At 48.9% G+C, this 18,187-nt stretch overlaps 7 protein-coding genes across 10 annotated transcripts; 4 read left to right on the forward strand and 3 right to left on the reverse strand.

Annotated features, from left to right (window-relative positions):
* Positions 1–9: 9 nt before the first annotated feature.
* FVEG_07956 (hypothetical protein) lies at positions 10–1,195 on the reverse strand. Of its 2 annotated transcripts, XM_018896694.1 has the most exons (3): positions 1,011–1,195; positions 598–888; positions 10–544 (listed from the first exon to the last, which is right to left on the reverse strand). In XM_018896694.1, the coding sequence occupies exons 1-3, from the start codon at positions 1,044–1,046 to the stop codon at positions 275–277; spliced, it is 597 nt and encodes a 198-aa protein (XP_018754208.1). In that variant the 5' UTR covers positions 1,047–1,195; the 3' UTR covers positions 10–274. The 2 variants fall into 2 exon arrangements, with proteins under 2 accessions (XP_018754208.1, XP_018754209.1); XM_018896695.1 differs by lacking the exon at positions 1,011–1,195 and having other exon boundaries at positions 598–943.
* A 122-nt stretch (positions 1,196–1,317) lies between these two features.
* On the forward strand, positions 1,318–2,739 carry FVEG_07957 (replication factor C subunit 4). The gene is made up of 3 exons (XM_018896696.1): positions 1,318–1,495; positions 1,552–1,772; positions 1,819–2,739. The coding sequence occupies exons 1-3, from the start codon at positions 1,392–1,394 to the stop codon at positions 2,556–2,558; spliced, it is 1,065 nt and encodes a 354-aa protein (XP_018754210.1). The 5' UTR covers positions 1,318–1,391; the 3' UTR covers positions 2,559–2,739.
* Positions 2,541–3,331, reverse strand: FVEG_07958 (hypothetical protein). The gene is made up of 2 exons (XM_018896697.1): positions 2,989–3,331; positions 2,541–2,939 (listed from the first exon to the last, which is right to left on the reverse strand). The coding sequence occupies exons 1-2, from the start codon at positions 3,156–3,158 to the stop codon at positions 2,780–2,782; spliced, it is 330 nt and encodes a 109-aa protein (XP_018754211.1). The 5' UTR covers positions 3,159–3,331; the 3' UTR covers positions 2,541–2,779.
* Positions 3,332–3,486: 155 nt separating this feature from the next.
* FVEG_07959 (hypothetical protein) lies at positions 3,487–6,310 on the forward strand. Its single transcript, XM_018896698.1, has 3 exons — positions 3,487–3,753; positions 3,809–4,085; positions 4,430–6,310. Exons 1-3 carry the CDS (start codon positions 3,704–3,706, stop codon positions 4,880–4,882), a joined length of 780 nt encoding a protein of 259 aa, XP_018754212.1. The 5' UTR covers positions 3,487–3,703; the 3' UTR covers positions 4,883–6,310.
* Positions 5,107–6,876, reverse strand: FVEG_07960 (hypothetical protein; the record flags this gene model as incomplete). The annotated part of the gene is made up of 3 exons (XM_018896699.1): positions 5,107–6,230; positions 6,283–6,540; positions 6,594–6,876. 3 exons carry the CDS (start codon positions 6,874–6,876, stop codon positions 5,107–5,109), a joined length of 1,665 nt encoding a protein of 554 aa, XP_018754213.1.
* A 3,603-nt stretch (positions 6,877–10,479) lies between these two features.
* Positions 10,480–14,656, forward strand: FVEG_07961 (hypothetical protein). Of its 3 annotated transcripts, XM_018896701.1 has the most exons (5): positions 10,554–11,022; positions 11,124–11,450; positions 11,502–11,514; positions 11,571–14,311; positions 14,364–14,656. In XM_018896701.1, exons 1-4 carry the CDS (start codon positions 10,887–10,889, stop codon positions 14,179–14,181), a joined length of 3,087 nt encoding a protein of 1,028 aa, XP_018754215.1. In that variant the 5' UTR covers positions 10,554–10,886; the 3' UTR covers positions 14,182–14,311; positions 14,364–14,656. The 3 variants fall into 3 exon arrangements, with proteins under 3 accessions (XP_018754214.1, XP_018754216.1, XP_018754215.1); XM_018896700.1 differs by having other exon boundaries at positions 10,480–11,022; positions 11,571–14,656; XM_018896702.1 differs by having other exon boundaries at positions 10,480–11,450; positions 11,571–14,656.
* Positions 14,657–15,521: 865 nt separating this feature from the next.
* FVEG_07962 (hypothetical protein) lies at positions 15,522–18,008 on the forward strand. Its single transcript, XM_018896703.1, has 4 exons — positions 15,522–16,506; positions 16,560–16,641; positions 16,691–16,851; positions 16,906–18,008. Exons 1-4 carry the CDS (start codon positions 16,254–16,256, stop codon positions 17,769–17,771), a joined length of 1,362 nt encoding a protein of 453 aa, XP_018754217.1. The 5' UTR covers positions 15,522–16,253; the 3' UTR covers positions 17,772–18,008.
* Positions 18,009–18,187: the final 179 nt, after the last annotated feature.

Consider the following 18,187-nt stretch of genomic DNA (forward strand, 5'->3'; position numbering starts at 1 on the left):
ACTTAAATACTCAACTAACCCGACCTTGAAATTAAAAAATCACAGCTCAGGTGAACACCAGACATCAATTGAATATGTAGTAGTTTGCCCTTCTGCTATGAATGAGTGTAAATACCCGTTGAATTTTGTAACTAGTTACCCTAGAACATCGCATAACAACCCTGTCAAATAGTAACCAGGCTCAACGACATTAGTGCTGGCCAGAACCAAGCTATGCGATGCGTCGTAAACTCGTAAATGCAAATCCCCCATTCCCAAATAACAAAAAGAACACCTAGGAGTCAGGCGCACCGGGCAACCTCTCTATCACGTACTTGGCCCTTGCCACACTCATGATTGGCACACCGGGAATCTTTCGTAGCCGTTGCTTGAGTGCCTTATCATTTGTCCCCACGATATAGATTCTGGATTTCTGCACCCTGTCTACTAGACAATCGTCTGCATAGGTGCCCTTGTGGTCGCATTCGAGCCGTGTCCATCGTTCGTCTCTTGCAACCCTTAGGGCCAGTCGATACTTGGGTCCGAGCTTCTCAAGTTCGCTCATCTAAGAGTGTTAGTCACAGCCTGAAGGATCCAAGCTTGGAGCTGGAGGCTTACCACACAGGATGTGATGATAGGGTTACACTTCGCATAGAGGCAATCCATCATGGAGTCGAGAAGAGAGAGCTTTCGCTGAACCGAGTGACTGAGAAAGTTGGTATCCACAAGGACGTTGTAGGGAGGAACGAGAGCTGTGTTGTGTTGAAAGAACATGTTGCTGGGCATCTGAGGCGCTTCTCGGATGAGCTCGCCATTGATGGTCTTCTTTTCCTTCTCCTTCTGAGCGAGCTCAGCCTTGAGTTTATTTTCCTTTAGTCTGGCATCGCGACGACCGATAACTCGTTTCACCTGTTGCACATGTGGTCAGCATTTGAGGTGCTTTCGATCGATATGTGCGCGCCCCGTCTCATCGTCGTGGATATGCTGAAATTTGGGCAACTTTTGCGCCGCTTATCGATAAGGATGCATACCTCTGCGAATTTGCGAGTCTTTTTCTGAACACCCATGGCTGCCTGATACTGTGTGAAGCTTGAGAATTGAAGTGGCTGCGGTTTTGGTGGTTTTGCAGCTGTGTTTCCGTCGCGGCTCGTCCAGAAGCTGTGGATTCAAGATACTGTTGGTGATATGTTCGCTATTTGACAGACTCAAAAAAGTTATCGCACTGACAAGATTTTGCCATAGAAAGTAGAAAGCGGTGCCAGGAGTGGGGCACTACCTAGGTTGGCTCCAGGTTCTAGCGCACGGGCCATTCACTCGACGCGTCTCTATTCTCTCAGTCGCGTAAAGTGATTAACATACATTTCAGGCTTCAGTTGTAGAATCGGCGATTTCATCACAACAGCATACCCAAAATGTCTTCCCAAAAACCCGAGGAACGTGGCGAGTCGTCGAACTCTGCCTCAAAGGCGGCCCTCAAAGCTTCTTCGAATGGAACCACAAATTATGAACTTCCCTGGTACGCCCTTCATGCCCTTCATGCCCCTTGAAGAATTGCTCACTGATTGTTGCTAGGGTGGAAAAGTATCGACCAGTGTTCCTCGACGATGTCGTCGGAAACACGGAAACGATAGAAAGACTCAAGATCATTGCTAGAGAGGGCAACATGCCCCATGTAATCATCTCCGGTATGCCTGGTATTGGAAAGACCACCAGTGTGCTATGTCTGGCCAGGCAACTCTTAGGTGAATCGTACAAGGAAGCGGTCTTGGAGCTCAATGCCAGTGACGAGCGAGGTACTTGGATCCTCTTATGTGATGACCATCTCACTGACACAGCTAGGCATTGATGTTGTCCGAAACAGAATCAAGGGCTTCGCCCAAAAGAAGGTCACTTTGCCTGCGGGGCGTCATAAACTTGTTATTCTCGATGAAGCCGACAGTATGACTTCGGGTGCTCAGCAAGCCCTTCGACGAACTATGGAGATTTACTCTAACACTACACGATTTGCTTTCGCCTGCAACCAGTCCAACAAGATCATCGAACCCCTCCAATCACGATGCGCCATCCTACGATACGCCAAGTTAACGGACGCTCAAGTCGTAAAGCGACTCATGCAAATTATTGAGGCGGAAAAGGTCGAATACAGTGACGATGGACTTGCAGCCTTGGTTTTCAGCGCCGAGGGAGATATGCGACAAGCTATCAACAACCTCCAATCCACCTTTGCCGGTTTTGGCTTCGTCTCAGGAGACAATGTCTTCAAGGTTGTTGACTCGCCTCATCCAATCAAGGTGCAGGCGATGCTGAAGGCTTGCTATGAAGGCAATGTTGATTCCGCACTGGAAACACTCCGAGAACTTTGGGATCTAGGTTATTCAAGCCATGACATTATTAGCACTATGTTCAAGGTTACGAAAACAATTCCTACGTTGAGCGAACATGCAAAGCTGGAGTTTATCAAAGAGATTGGTTTTACACATATGAAGGTCCTTGAAGGTGTGCAGACACTACTCCAGCTCAGCGGATGCGTCGTCCGGCTATGCAAAATCAACATGGATCCTAAGCGATTTCGGGTATAGAATATGGAGATGAATCTAGACATGGGTGCATCATTGGCGTTGGAGTTGGTATTCGACTGAGAAAGCGAAGGAAAGATGCTAAAGTAATGTGATTTACACAGACGACTCGATGGTCATCTCTAATGTGACATATGTACGCCGTTATACCCCAGGCAGTTGCAGTCAAGACTTTTCAGTGAGAGATTGAGATCATAGGGACTCTGGTTCCGCGCCAGAGGCGATCACTTGCCATCACCTTTGATAAATTCCTCCTCATACCGTTCCCATTTAGCCCTGTCTCCCATCAACCGCCGCTGCATTCTCACTCGGTGCTCGTAAGCTCTGAGCCGTGAGTCTGCCTCGATCATGGCCCCAGGCACCATGCCGCACATTTGTAAATACCTTGAAAAGGTCAGTACCAGGATGGATCAGCTGTGAGAATGAGCCCTACACTTTGAACTGAATCGTCATGGATCGATACAACGGCGACCAGATATACCCGGCAGCACCCAACACTGCGGCACCTATTCCCCACTTGACTGCACCAGCAACACCTCCTCTTGCAGCCTCCCAAGCAGCATCATTGGCTTCCTCGCTCTGCATAGCATCGTGAGCACGCATGATGATGGTTTGCTCTTGTCTGTGATGTTGATGCCTCAGGGCCCAGTGTCCAAAACTCAGTATCTGAAAGGACTCCAGAGCCAATTTATGAGTGAATAAAATAAAAAAAGTTTTACAGCAATATCAGACGATATGTTCGTGAGCTTGGAGATCCCGAAGCCCGGTCACTTCCGCTTCCCACACGCTTCATCAAGTGTGGCGCGAGCTCCTACTAGCCACACCTAGGGCCTTCAATCTCGGCGGAACGTCGGCCCCAATCTGGCGCCCCGCTATAGCGGATTGTTCATTTATTGGAATTTTTCCAAGCTGTTACTTTCTCTCCTTCCACACTCTTCCAGAGACAAAGAGCGAAGATGACACGCAAGCAATAACCATGAGCCCCTGGTTGCCTGCTTTCGCAAAGTCTCATTCTTCTTCTCTTTCTACATAAACGTCCGCTGAACTCACACTTGTTTTCTTTTTCTTCGTGCAGAAAAAGTTCTCTTAACTCAGCTTTCGTTGACTTGCTAATACCACCGTCTCCTCATTGAGCAAAGTTGCCCATCATGGCTGACAATGCGATGGCCGCCTACTGGGCCCTGCCACCCGTTTCTAGGTAAGTCGCTCATGTTGATTTGTGTTCTCGATAGCACTCGCTAACTGCGTCACAGGAATCTGGTTACTGCTGCAGTGTTGACCTCCCTTGGTTGCATCGTCGGGCTACTGCCAATCATGCGTCTATTTCATCACCCATCGTACCTTTGGATGTTTCCACCTCAAATCTGGCGACTCGTAACATGTTTCTTGATCGAAACGCAGCCGATCAACTTGCTCATGAACTCGTTCTTCCTGTATCGCTACAGCGCTCAGTTGGAGATGGGGAACCCACGTTTCCCACGCAAGGTCGATCTCGTGTTCTACATATTATTTGTCTGCACCGTAATTCTGGTAAGCCTGCGTCTACATACCCGTGCTTTGCTACTCTCCCACGTGTTTCTTTCAAAGCCCCCCTCATATATCTGCCCGGATAGTGCTTTGCCTCTTCAGCTATCACGGTTCCTGGAAATGAGGAAGATCACCCCTGCACTTCGGATCACCCATCATTCGCATTTCCGGGTTGGTCTGCGGTGCAGGCATGGTGGGATGTCTATATGGATGGCTCGTGTGATCCCCAATTCACTCGAGTGGTTTTTTAGCTCCCTACATTTTTATACCATAGCAATAATACATCAAATATCCCAAACACGTACCCGTATGTCATGTGCCTGTATTGAGGTTAACGACGTCGCTAGATGATCGACTACCTGGCCGGACTGACGAGCTTCTTGTACATGAACGGCCTCATTCTTGCCATGGTTTACACCATTACCCAAGACCAGCGCGGCCAGAAAACACAGTACTTCGTTCTTACTATCCCTGCCCAAGCGCTGCCCATCTGCATGATCATTGTCGGCACGCTCACGGTTGGACCAAATAAGGCATTGGTCCAAATCGAGGGTCTACTCGCCGCCCATCTGTTTGATTTCCTCACCAGAATCTGGCCTGAGTTCGGGAACGGGCCTCGACTTTTGAGAACCCCTGCCTGGCTTGAGCGTCTTGTGCAGACACCAAGAATTACTGCCAGAGGTTTCGGTACCGCCATCCGACCTGGGAATTCACCATCTTCTGGACGCAGCACTGGTGTTAGCGCAGGTCCTTTGCCAGATTCATGGCGGTCTCGTGGCCCTGGCCAGCGACTGGGCTGAAACATGCCGTTGTACGTTGTCACTTGCAGGGTATACAATAGGATGAAAGAAAGAATTATCACTACCTATAGAACTCCTGTGCCCACCATCTGTATTGGGTCTAAGGCACGTCATGCCTGGATATGTCGACCAAATAACTCCAAGCTTGAACCAAACCAAAGGTTTCTGTAATACCGAAATTACCGACACGCAAACTCTTTATGTGAATATATAGTATTTTATCATCATCCATAAACGCGACTGTTGCCGCTTAACATGGGAGACTTGTTTGCTTCCCGCCTCTTGAGATAGTCGTCACTGAACCCCGCCGGCACCTCAGTTGCTAGGACAGTGCCGCCTCCTAGCGGTCGATCTTGGAACCTTGGATCCAATACAGCCAACGGCCTGGAGATCCTTAGCTCATGTCGTGGATCATTATCAATCGCTGATATAGGGGTTGCTGATAACAGATTCAGCTGTGGGGTCCCCTGTTTCTTGGGAATGATGAGTTTTGATAGAGAAGGGAAGGCGAAGGATGGCTTGGGTTTGACGGCTTCGTGGGCAGGAACTGGGGCCGCCGCTAATATTGGTGGTCTAGTGGCTGGATGATGTGGTACAGGGGAAGGGTCGCGGCTCGCAACACGCGAGCTCGAAGTACTCAAAGATGCCACCTCTGCGATCCGCTGAGTGTCAGTTCCTGCAGGCTCTGCAGCGCTGAGATATGTCTGCAGAGCATATGAATCGGGAACATTGGATCTCATGGTATGCCGGAGAGAACTCGGTGCCTTAGCATCGGGAAGGCGGCTGACGACTCTGGGTATGTAGGCTGGGTGTGCTGGCAGTGCAGCATTGGGACCATTGCTCTTCGAGTGCGGTGCATAGTGATAGCTGACCTTGCCATTAATACCGCTGCTATCTTGTTCGAAACTGTCGTAATACTCCGCATTAGACATTGTGCGGATGTGGTTTCCAGCATGGTTATGAGGCTGCGCCGAGCGCCCGGGATATCCAGCATTGTCGGTAAAGTAAGAAGACTTGTGAATTCCATACATAGAAGGGTCATTCATTGGTGCATCAGGAGGTGGTGATTCAATCTTGACTCCTGCACCACGACGTTGTCGACTTCGTCGACAGTACATGAAGATAAGCCACACCATGCCAGCCATGCCTAGTCCGCATCCCACAGCGATACCAACAATTGTGCCAGTGGTCATAGAGCCAACGGGAGCACCATCATCGCCAGGCAGAGTTTGGTTCGTGTTAGGATCAGTAATATTGATGAGTGTGTGAGTGAAAATTGTGCCACTAAGGCCAAGGATATCGCCTTTCTTAGGCTCTTGAATACAGCCTGCTTTCAATGCCACCAGAACTAGGTGCCTATTAGTGGTTTTTTTCGAAGAGCCAGCATACAGAGAACCTACAGTTGGCCAGATACTTTTGATTCGATGTTGACTGCAGACAGCCGATACATTGGCTGTAACTGGAACTCTCGATGACTGAATCTCCAGCTTCGCAATAGTCGAATTGGTTGTCGGGGGTGGTCTTCAATAGTGACGCCGTCAGAGCATCTTCGAGAGAGCCACATGAGCTTTCAATGTTGCAAGGGGAATTAATAGTACCCGAGTCTGCCGCATCTGGGTAAGAGTACAGGCAGACATCGAACGCATATCGCACGTTGTCTGCACCACGACCATGTTAGCGAGGTCAGAGGCTGTGATATACTGAGACTTACACAGAAACCAATACACATCACTTTGTTCTTTCCACGCGGTATCGCTCTTCTGGAGACAATTGAGACAGTTTTTAAACCTGATGCCATTACCTGAGCTTGAATACTCATTGTCCTCGCATACAACGTCTGTAGAATTTGTTATGGAGGTTTGAGGGTTCGAGGTTGTTGAATTTGAGCCATCCGAACATAGAGCGGCACATTCTGACTCCGTCGTGAAATGAAGGGCAAAGCTAGAGGAAGAGAAGAGAGCTATTGTGCTCAGTCCAAGAAAAAGACCCCGCATTATGAAGTCTTCGTTTCGTGTTGAACGGCTTGGTTTGAAAGACGAAGGCTGAGACTCGAAGAGGGGGGAGGACAAGTGGTCACGGAACGACCCCCAGCATGGCAGGCCGTGTTGACAACCTCAAATCTTCGAACGCGGTGGTGAGGCAAATGGGTACAGTAACTGATCTTCAATTTACCAATGCAGGCCCGAAAGTTCACTATGAACCAACATACATGCATCAAATAAAATGGAGTGGGAAGGCAGGCTTCGAAAAAGGCATGTGGGCATCATGATTGATTTATCAAGCAGATACCGCATAGGACATCCTTGGTACAACATTATCTGTGTGGTTTGAGCAACCTGACAATTGCTGGGATTCAAAGTTTAGCTTGCCGCATTCAGTTGTCAGCTTTCACCTATGTGGTAGCTTCGGGATCGGCTGGATCTCGAAGTGTCCTATAATAGGATGGACAGTCGCTAGACTGAGGGGAACAAGGTGTAAGAGTGTGCCAGCTCAGAATAGAAACCGAGTTAAGAGCTAACCAATGGTGTTTGCTGTTTCAATCCGGAGACCCTTGGAAACCCCGGTCGCTGGCCAATCAGTACTTCTGTGCATGCTCTCTGGCGGTTAAGACTAAGCGTGGGCAGGGATAGTAGTCTTTGGTGAGCACCATAAGCCAATCAATACTCTTCTGCAAAGCGTCGCAAACGCCGGCCAGCTTGCGAGGCCAACGCCTACTATGTAAGCAGAGGCAGTACTCCGTAGATGCCAGGCTCTCCACAACACTTCCGTAGTGACTGACTGGCAGATTGATCGACCGTTAAAGCCGGTTCCACGGCAATAAACAGATAAGCGATGTTCCAAGTTGAATACGTCAGTGATTTTCTCTTGACTCTTCCATCCAATATTCCTGTAAAGACTGCTCTGACACATTATTTCGTCTTCTCTTGTCCTCATCCTTAGTTTCCCAGTTTAGCGCGCGTGTTCGTTCCCCAACCTCCTTGCGCCTCTTTTACCTCGCTATTTTAGGTATGTAGCTCTCATTCCACGCGACCTACAAGCGCTCATATTGCCGCAGACGCGCTAGACCTTGCTGTTCATTTGTTCCCTGTAATCTGAGTTAGTGTTAGCCAATAAGATTCATGTGATAGTGATTGGAACTGCATCCAGTCAGCTCGTCTAATGTAAGTCGGTGCGGTAAGGATGTTGATTCATCCGACGAAGCGCCATCATCTTCTGAGTCGTCGAGTGTTGAAAAGCCCATCTCGCTACTGTGCTGTCATCGTACCAGCTGTCGATGAGGCTTTTTAAAATAGACCCCATTCCCTCGGATCTGTTTCAAAGTCTTATGCTGTTTATGTCAGCCCTGTTCAAAGAGCCTATTACCATGATATATTCCTTTCCATGTGTCCCCATTTTTGTGCAACTGAACTCAAGTTTGGGTATTAAACTTTGGAGAAGGTGTTGGGCTATGGTACCAAAGGCCAACAACGTTGATGGATTAGTCTAGGTATAGCTTGTAGTGTAAATTGGTCATTACAACTCCACTGCCGAGACGGGACCACGAGGGGAGCTTGAAGGTTTAGGGTGAGCTACTTGTGTAGACTCGGTCATCTTTGCTGGTTAGGTACCTACAGTTGATCTTATTGGGTTGATAAGGAGCAAGATGTATCTGAATGATAGCCTGCTAGGGGGGTTCAGCGCACCTACCTAAGGAGTTATGTGCACCAATCTTGATCATATTGGTTCTGTCCACTGGCATAGTTCGCCATGACTATCTGTGCGGACCATGCCTAGGTAACCCTGCAAACTGGGTGTACAATTAGTGGCTGATCTTTCTGCTGCATAGTAGACCTCTGAAAGTGATATTTGTCTACTAGGAGCGTCGCCCAAGCCTAGAAATATAGAGCACACGAAACATCTGATATGGCAGTCATATCCTCGGCACCGAACCGGTCAAAGACAAAACGCAAACTTGCACATGCGTGTCCTCAGATAGGTGGATCACTAGAGAATTTTGATGTAAACCAAACTTATGGTGGGCTGTGGATTCCCCCCGAGGGGGACAGTCTCCCAATAATTACCTGCGGAAACCAACTACAGTGTTTGTCATGGTTTTTAATATCTTACTGGCAGCGAAGGAACAGGAAACAAATGAGAGCAACAACAACCAACAAGCCCCTACATCGGCTGTTGAGACGACAATAGAGTTTGGCGCGCGGCTGTCGCCTTTATAAGCATAGAACTCGACAGGCTCCCGTGAGTATCGAATCATGACATGAATGGAATGCTCACGTGACCATTGCGTCCTGTGATGTCGTTCCGGCATCCATTCCATTGTTGTTTAGGTAGGTTCTTGGGCGGTGAAAGGTGATTGTATGACCAAGGAACAACAAGGGCGTCGAAGGATAAAGGATGGAATTCATAGCTGGGGGAAGAATGCTTGTTCATACATTCCACTCGTTGGTGATTGAAGGAGCCAAAGTCGCGGTCAACATTCTGGTGTGCTGAAATTTATCATGACTGGCTGTCGTCATGGGTGGATATAATGCAACGTTCATCACAGACGGTACAGTCTGGAAAATGATAACCAATAGCACACGTTCGTTGGTCCCGAGATTTTGAAGTTCAAGGCGACGATGAAACATGTATTTGCGTAGGTATGTTGATTGGTCTTAGTTACTAACTAGGCATCAGAGGATGGCCGTTGCACTAACAGAAGAAAAACCCATCAGTGTCGTTAAAACCGAGTACGAAATATATTGGTATTAACTTGTGAATAGTTTCGAAATACGGAATGATAACTCATAAACATCAATATGTCAGGAAACTAACAGGAAGAATACAGAAGTAGTTGTCAGGAGAGTCCAGTGAGTAGAGAGGTAATTAGTCACAACTGCCTTCGGCCTTTTGGGAAGATCAACTCGAAGTCTTCACTCCAAACATATATCTGACCTGCAGATAAATTGGAAGGCTGAACTGCTATGGACTCCTGAATTGTCACCAAAGATCTAATGAGGCTAGATGGCCCTTAAGCTGAAGCCCTTGGTAGTCACTCGCACTCCCTCGTTTGTTTCTCAAAGGTGATTGAAAGCAATGTGCTGTACAATCCGTGTTAGCTCTTAAAGCTGCATTAAGTGCCCTGGTAGCCTGGTTCTTCTTCCTGGTCATAAACGAAACGTCGAATCATCTGCTCCACAAATTAGAAGAAATCTACCTACTCATGCAGCCATGCTCAGAAATGGGTTGTCACGAAGACAACACTGACCAGTGACATCAATTCGAGACCAACCAAGCGAAACCCAGATATGGTATAGAGATTCCGGGAATGCGGGAGGACCAGGCCCGAACCCTTGTCGCGGGGTTGTTGGGCGCTTAACGCTTACCGTCCATTGGGCCCCGTTTTCTGGTAGATGCGCCCGTTGCTGGCAGCTGGCGGGGGTCGAGCGCTTCAGGGAGCAATTAAATCACCATGCGATGTGTGTTTAGCAGCCCGCGAAGCTCTGCTGAGGCCCTGAACTGGCACACAGTATACCTAGACAGGGAGGATCATTGAGGCTCCTCTCAGCGCCAATCTTGTAACCCTTGTCACTCAATAGCTCCGAACACTCTCGTTAAGGCTGAGCCCATGGGAGTGACGGGTGATTCCTGAGCTTACATGCGGCACCGGTCTAGTGGCCTTCCCTTTGATTGTCAAGGACTTGCCCAGCCCCCAACTGTCATAGATATACCCGTTGGTTCCTCGACCTGTGCCTAACACGGTGGGCGTTCTCCACGATTATTTTTGCCATCCTTCTTCTCCTCCTCCCCTTTAGTTGATGATTTTCTATATTTTGGTTTTTTCGTCATTTGTATTTTCTCTCTTGTTGTTGCATTCTCGGCTGCTTTGCTCGTTGAGCTTATTACAGCTCCGGGCCTCACCAGCCCAAGGTCTTTTTCAGCACGAGAGACGTGTCGCCATTGCGGGGTCTTCATTCATTTCAGCGTCGCATCTACTCACAAACGACAATTCAGCGCAATCGCAGTCATGAGAATTGGGTGCTTGCAGTTTGCGCCCCAGGTGGGAGATGTCGATAATAATTTGAATCGTGCGGATTCAGTATTATCGAGGGCAAACCCAGATGATCTGGATCTCCTTGTGTTGCCCGAGCTGGCTTTCTCTGGTAATTTATTTAGAGTGGATGAAGTTGATTGATTTCTGTTGACTTCCTTCACCATCCTGTTCTACAGACTCTTGACTATGCGATGCTAACAACTTGAGAAGGGTACAACTTCAAATCACTGCACGATATTGCTCCTTTTCTTGAGCCCTCTGGTTCCGGCATCACGTCTCTCTGGGCCAGGACCATCGCCCTCAAATACAACTGTACCGTGACGGTTGGATACCCTGAGAAAGTCGACGTCACACCAAAGTGGCCTACAGGTCCTGAATATTATAACTCTGTCATTGTCGTCAATGGGGATGGAGAGACAATAGCGAACTACCGGAAATCCTTTTTATACCAAACAGATGAAACCTGGGCACTAGAAGGAGGGCAAGGGTTTTACGAGGGCTTCATTCCTGGACTGGGAAACACCTCAATAGGAATCTGTGAGTTCTTCTCTGGTTCTTGCCTAGGACTATACTGACCACTTTGGATAGGCATGGACTTAAAGTATGTGGCAAGAAGAAGCGTGAGATGCATTGGGTGACTTACTGACCGTCGAACAGTCCCTATAAGTTTGAAGCGCCATGGCATGCCTTCGAATTTGCCTATCATATCCTCGAAGTAGAGTCAAATCTCGTCATTGTGTCTATGGCCTGGAATACCAGAGAGGATCCTCGTCGGTTTACCCGCATGCCCAACGAACCTGACATGGAAACACTTACTTATTGGGTTACTCGACTTGAGCCTCTCATTCGCGCAGAGAATGAAGATGAGATTATTGTTGTATTCTGTAATCGCACAGGGAATGAGGATGAGGCTCTATATGCCGGTACCAGTGCAGTCATCGGTATCCAGGACGGCGAGGTTAGAGTTTACGGTCTTTTAGGACGTGGGGAAAAAGAGTTGCTGGTCGTCGACACCAATAACTCACCTTACGCAAAACTTGTCTATCGCCCGGACCCACGAGGCGCTGGCATGGAGGCACCGGGAAGACTGCAACGAAATGATGAGACCAACAATCCCCGGTCCAATGAAGTCCGCCATTCCTCAGAGGATTCGAAGAAAGACGTCCAGACCCAAAGTTCCTTGAATAGCGTGGCCAGTTCGCATCCTTCAGGCTCAACCGCACTAGGGCATCACATCTCCTCTATGTCACAACGCTGTACTCTGCCGAAAGACGGGTCTCATGACTCTACGAGAAGACGACAGGCACCAACGATTACTATTCCGCCTGCCCCAGGATTGGTTATGAGCAACTCGGCTCGTTCTCCTGGCACAGATAGTCTCAACATTCCTACACCATCGGCGCCTAGTCCAACACCCATGTCTGTGCGACCCAGGCTCATCATTCCCGAATCGCCTCCCATTCTCCCTCACCAGTATCCGCCAGATCATCCCATCAGCGCTGCATCTCTGAGATCAGAAAGATCAGTGCGATCTAATATGTCTCAGGCATCCAATGCAACTGTACAGACACGCCCACCAGAAGATAGTACGCCGTACCCTAATAGCGCAGCTCCTCTCAGCGGCTACCCGACGAACACTTTCAAGCTCAAAGATCATCCATACAGTCATCAATTTACCGTTGCTTCTCCAGATGATGGAAGAACACCCTTGTCCCTTGATGGAATGTCCCCATTAGATGGTCCGCGGTTTTGGATGCCTCCCGATTCCGCTAGCTGGACACCCGCTACTGCGGTGGGCAGGAAGCCAGAACCATTTCCCTGGTCAGAAATCACAGGCGAGATACGACCCCTCAGTACTGGAACATTACAAAACCGCAGCCAGAGCAATGCAACCCCGAAGGATCTGAGAGCATTCAGTCCCCTGTCAAATACTTCGTCGAACAGAACCAATGAAACAATTATATCCGAATCATCTGAGGCATCCAGAGCCTCTAGATCTTCACGGGCATCTAGGGGGACAGCGAAATCACCGACAAAGCATGATGCCAGTTTTGCCAGACCACCATCCCCAAAGTCCCGAAACGCAAGCCGTACGGGAACAAGGGAAAGATCTGATTCAGCACTTGAAGATCGTGATATCAGTAATGCTATTACACAGCATCTTGAGGGAATCTCTCAGCGTGCCGAGTCTGCCAGCAGATTAAGATCTGAGTCTGCAAACGGCTTGCGTGCTCACGACTGGCCTCATCTGAGAGATCGCAGCAACACTCGCCCTAGGTCTGCCATCATTCCACCAACAGAAGATCATATGATACCAATAGCTGCAAGCCCGAGTCTATTCAGGAACAACAACAACTATAGTGCGGGTCGACCGCCTTCACGGGGAGGCCATCAAATCCGCGGGGAGCCACTGAATAACCTTGACGATGTTCTTCAGACCATCAGCGGCGAGCGGGCTAGAACAGCGGCTGATCCGGCCAATACGACTCAACGCGCAGCAAGCCGTGGTCGAATGCCACAGCCCAAGCCTCTGGCAACAAATGGAGCTTATGATTTGACGATGCCGACCGCGGAACGTTCCTCTTCTCGAGACTCGACTCGCAACGAGCTACTGCATAGCAGAACGAGCCAGCACCGGTCACGAGGACGACAATCTCGAACAAGGAGAACCTCGTCGGGTCAGCATGGTCGCATGCCCTCCCACGATAATCTCCCTCGTGGATTTGAGCGAGTAGAATCCGTTGTCTGTCCTAATTGCCCTGTTCACGGACGAAATCCTTCTGCAAGTGGGAACCGCCACACTGAAAGCGCACCTCCAATGGACTATCATGCTTCGAGACCTGTTACTGTCAGGCCAATAAGCTCATCGCCACCAGACAGGACTGACTCTGCTCCTGCATCTGTATCCACTGCGAGTGCCATCGTCGAACGAAGCAATAATTCGACAAATGAGCCAACTCCACAACTAGATTATGCGCCTTTGACCACACCCGGACCCGGCGAAAAACCACAGGACAAAAACCACGAATATGTAACCAATGAAGTTGGAGAGGCCAGCGACTCAGGGTCATTTGCGGAGACGTTGCAAACTATTTCGACTCCTGGACGGTCTCCCGCCACACCATCGTTTTTTAATCCCAGCACTCCCAAAGCTATGGTTTTCAAAAGTGAGGATTTGGAAGTTGACCCATCACTCATCAATAACCTCAACAATTTTGACATACCTCCGGCTTCTCTTCCTGAAGCAGACACTGTCCAAGTGGCATAAACATCTGCCTGGGTAGCCAACCCAGCTCAGAGCCCTTTTTGGCTTTTGTTTTGATACTCTTTTCTCGCTCACTTTCTCTACCTCACGATACACATGTCAGCGTTGTTTGTACTTTGCAATGAACTCAATGGTAGGGGAGGCACACTTAATAGCCTTATCATGGATGCTGTTGACTCAACAAGGATCCTGAATGGTGGATGGCTATAACAACCGTCTTGAGGTGGGATGAAGGACTTATGACAACCCACTGGCCTTTGCTAGCATTAGATGGGTGTTCATGTACTCTTTTTTGGGTGGGGGATATGGTATTCTTATGTTCACTGGAGACTTGGCCCTCACAAAATTTTCTTTGTTTCGCGACGTTGAAATAGTGGGCGAGCTTTGGAGTAGGCATTTAGCATTTACGCAGTATGTAGATAATGACACTGGATAGCAGCTGAATAAAGAAAACATAAACATCAGAATTGAAACCAGGAAGCCACAGCCACTGAGCTCATTGCTCGTAAACATTATCCAAGGGTTGTTCGTGTTGAAGCTGTATTATATGGAAAGCTTATCAGTACCTAATCCATAAAGCTTCTTGCAAAACCTTATTTGTGAATATTTAACTGAGAAAATGAGATAGCGATCAGGTTCAAGATGTATTTGGCTTGCGTGAGCGTCAGATACTTTATACCAAATACCGATACCCGTGAAGACAGCTTCGATCCAGAAGCCAAGAGCTCCGGAACGAGGTGGGGCCGAGATTGCGATGAGGCCGCCGAAGCTATGGGAACTTACACACTCTCTGAGGTTCCATGGATGCTTGAGTAATTAAGACAGTTGGAGTGAGTGGTGCAATGCCTAAGGGACAAGTTTCTTAAAATTGAACACTTTGGAGAGAAATGGTAAGCTTGTACAGAGTATGGCTTTCTTTCACCTCCGTTACCATGTGGGCCACAAAGCCAGTAAGATACCTTTGCTTACAACACAAACTCGCTCAAACTCACAAAAACCCAGTACATATTTGCAAATAACCACATTCAATCCGGTATATCGAAAAGGACATCATGCAATACTGGTGACATCAAAAACAGAGTCTATAGACTCAGCACTTGCGGCTCATAGGAAATCAAAGCCTCAAGTCACTATCGATGTGCGGTGATAGGTGCCGTAGAGGCCAGTATCCGAAATGCCGTGAGAGGGGCGGTAGACCGAGCGATTCGAGTGGATGTGGTTTGGATGGTCAACAGTCAATCATTTGAGCCTGTAGCCGCCGGGGCTAGTGTGAAAGAACCAGGGGCCTTGCAGCATGGCTTCGATGGGGTTGGCGGTTGTCGTGATAGCGACTGTGAGTGGCTGGTTCCCCTCATATACCATCCTCTCTCAACACCACCACAATTTGAGACTGGTAGACTGGGATGAAGAACAGACCGCGCCGCAGATGCCGACCAATCCCAGCAAGGATCATGGTCGAATCTTACCACAAAGCAGCTATCACCTCTCGAGGATGTGGAGGCAGGGAGAAGAGAGGTGGAACCTTGGCCCCAATCAGACATGAACTGCCTGTAGTTCTACATATGCGCCTCTGCAACCATAGCGGTGCAGTTGACGCTCTCTTGACTTTTCATCACCAACGGCATTTCAACTTGTCACTTGCATCGTTCACATTGACTTGTTCTCTGGCACAACTTCTGCATACCTACAGCCGCGCTGGAACAGCAGATTCCCCCACAATCACTTCATTTTCCGCGCCAGACACAAGAGGCGCGGCTGGCCCATGGCATGTGTCACACATGTCACAACGTCTCTGAGCCCTGAGAAGCGACCGGGCCTGATATAAGAATAAGACGCGGCCGACAGTCAACCGGCCCTCAAGGATCCTTCAAAGGCGGCAAACTTCGTCCTACTGCGCGCGCAGATAAAACTCTACTTCACCTATCATCTGGTGTAACACATCGGACACATCCCCTCCATCGGACACCGTTCTCTTCAGCCTGGCTTCTTACCGACGGCCAAGCTGGTAAAGCTGGTACTTCCACTGAAGGTCATCAACAACTCGGCCTTACAACTTGCCGCCGGCTTCACCAGCGATGCGTGGTTTAACATTGACAACAACAAGCCTGAGCCTGCTCGGTCCAGCTGCCGCAATTCTCGTCGCAGACAATTCTCCCTGTGGAACAGTATGTGGCAATGTTCTCGATGCGACTACAAACGATGATGTCGTCTGCCAGGAAGGCGATTATACCAGTGGCGCAGGCATTGTGTTTCAACAGTGCCTGACGTGTGAGCAAAGCAGCGACTACACTACAAAGAACAATCAAACAGACCAGGAATACTACCTCTGTAGGTTGAGATCTTGCGTTTCAGCATGAAAGCCGAGGACTGACCATCTCTAGACAACTTGCGTTACGCAACCTCGTATTGCCTCTTCGGAATCCCTGATAACAATAACACAATAGACACACCTTGTTTGACCTCGTCAGTGATGTCCTTCCTTTGTACCCGACTTTTATCTAATACTCGACAGAAAAGCCTGTGGGCCGTTCCGTAACGCTATAGTATACCGCAACTTATCCTCAGACGTCGAAAGCTACGACTATTGTGATAATTGGCCTGTTCACGACACAGCTGATTTTATCGGATGTACCGAGTGCCTCCAAGCAGGCGATAACCATTTCCTTGCCAATTGTACGTCTGCTGACAATAAATTCCCTCTCTGGCTCATACACTAACCATAAGCAGTTATTACTGTTCTTCAAGCTGGATGCGAACAGAAACCACAGCCTGGTACCTTGGTCTCTACAGAAGGAAGCATATTCTCTAGAGACGACGTCAATGTCACAGAGCCCACGCCAGTTGCTTCCGTGAACCCAGAATGGCTCGACCAGGGCCCTATTAGTCTCGGTGCCAAGGTGGGCATCGCCGCTGGAGGGGTGGCCTCCATCTTATTTGTCCTTGGATTTTGTATCATCTGGCGTGGTAGGAGACGAAGAAGGGCATTCCTCAGCATGCTGGAAACGAAACACAACAATTCCTGGCCCACTCCACTGACTATCCCTCGCGAAACTCGCGACACTCCTCTCAGCCAAAAGCCACTGAGAAGCTGGGACGAATCGCCAATTAGTGTCCGATCCGAGCATCTGTTTCCGCACCATGTGTCTCCATACGCCTCGCAGTATAACAGTCCCGTCAGCGCAACTGAACTCAAGCTTGCTCACTGGCCAGTCATGGCCCCCAACCAACAGATGACTCCGGCGATGAACAGCCAAGCACAATTTCCCCAAATGTTCCCTTCGATGTATCAACCAGATCCAAGCAGCTCTCAGATAGGAGTTGCTTTGGGCGGAGATGACTCCTCTGTCAACTCAGGCAACTCCAAAGGCAAGGGCCTCCAAGGGGAAGAGTATGAGATGACACCCGTGGAAAATCCTCATGCGGGCATAGGAATATATCAGACCGGCATCAATCCCTATGGAGAGTCGAGTCGCACGATTGCTCCGCAGCCGGGTTACTTTCCAGAAGGGATCACCCATATGAATCAGTCATACGGATACCCTAACCCGTATGGACATCACGAAGATAATGGCCGAATGGATCGTGAGCCGTAGGCTCGACTGTGCTACGAGCCTGATAACATAGTTGTCGCTCTGTATTTTTCTCTCGTTAGCTTGGCGTTGAAGGATGGTGATACCACTATTGAAATGTCACGATTTGAACTGAATGAAATAAATATGTGTATATAGCTCCATTGCGGACTTGCACTTGCAGGATGATGTGATGCGCAGGGCAGTCTAAGTAGCTAGAGCCACCTAATCTTGAAAGTTTCCACTGAAAGTCAGCCAGTATCCTGAGGCATATCGTTGAAGTCTTACTGTTGTGATGTCTGCCGGATGAGTGAGCATGAGAACATGACTTGGTCGAATAGATCCGGTGGCTGCTGTGGCTAAAAGCAGCCGAGGTAACCAAAACAGGATTAGTGCTCAATTGCCGCCACACACCGGTCGCAGCTTCCTTCGGTCCCCAC

Source organism: Fusarium verticillioides, chromosome 3 (genome assembly GCF_000149555.1).
Source record: "Fusarium verticillioides 7600 chromosome 3, whole genome shotgun sequence".
NCBI classification, from domain to species: Eukaryota; Fungi; Ascomycota; class Sordariomycetes; order Hypocreales; family Nectriaceae; genus Fusarium; species Fusarium verticillioides.

Bases quoted from the DNA above. Each gene is read 5' to 3' on its own strand.
- FVEG_07957 (XM_018896696.1), top strand. From the start codon at position 1,392: ATGTCTTCCCAAAAACCCGAGGAACGTGGCGAGTCGTCGAACTCTGCC. The intron at 1,496-1,551 runs GTACGCCCTTCA...GATTGTTGCTAG, and splicing joins ACAAATTATGAACTTCCCTG to GGTGGAAAAGTATCGACCAG. The intron at 1,773-1,818 runs GTACTTGGATCC...TGACACAGCTAG, and splicing joins CAATGCCAGTGACGAGCGAG to GCATTGATGTTGTCCGAAAC.
- FVEG_07959 (XM_018896698.1), top strand. From the start codon at position 3,704: ATGGCTGACAATGCGATGGCCGCCTACTGGGCCCTGCCACCCGTTTCT. The intron at 3,754-3,808 runs GTAAGTCGCTCA...ACTGCGTCACAG, and splicing joins GCCCTGCCACCCGTTTCTAG to GAATCTGGTTACTGCTGCAG. The intron at 4,086-4,429 runs GTAAGCCTGCGT...CGACGTCGCTAG, and splicing joins TTGTCTGCACCGTAATTCTG to ATGATCGACTACCTGGCCGG.
- FVEG_07958 (XM_018896697.1), bottom strand. From the start codon at position 3,158: ATGCGTGCTCACGATGCTATGCAGAGCGAGGAAGCCAATGATGCTGCT. The intron at 2,940-2,988 runs GTAGGGCTCATT...GACCTTTTCAAG, and splicing joins ATGACGATTCAGTTCAAAGT to GTATTTACAAATGTGCGGCA.
- FVEG_07956 (XM_018896694.1), bottom strand. From the start codon at position 1,046: ATGGGTGTTCAGAAAAAGACTCGCAAATTCGCAGAG. The intron at 889-1,010 runs GTATGCATCCTT...CATGTGCAACAG, and splicing joins AGACTCGCAAATTCGCAGAG to GTGAAACGAGTTATCGGTCG. The intron at 545-597 runs GTAAGCCTCCAG...TAACACTCTTAG, and splicing joins CTATCATCACATCCTGTGTG to ATGAGCGAACTTGAGAAGCT.
- FVEG_07961 (XM_018896700.1), top strand. From the start codon at position 10,887: ATGAGAATTGGGTGCTTGCAGTTTGCGCCCCAGGTGGGAGATGTCGAT. The intron at 11,023-11,123 runs GTAATTTATTTA...CAACTTGAGAAG, and splicing joins GCCCGAGCTGGCTTTCTCTG to GGTACAACTTCAAATCACTG.
- FVEG_07962 (XM_018896703.1), top strand. From the start codon at position 16,254: ATGCGTGGTTTAACATTGACAACAACAAGCCTGAGCCTGCTCGGTCCA. The intron at 16,642-16,690 runs GTCAGTGATGTC...AATACTCGACAG, and splicing joins GACACACCTTGTTTGACCTC to AAAAGCCTGTGGGCCGTTCC. The intron at 16,852-16,905 runs GTACGTCTGCTG...AACCATAAGCAG, and splicing joins TAACCATTTCCTTGCCAATT to TTATTACTGTTCTTCAAGCT.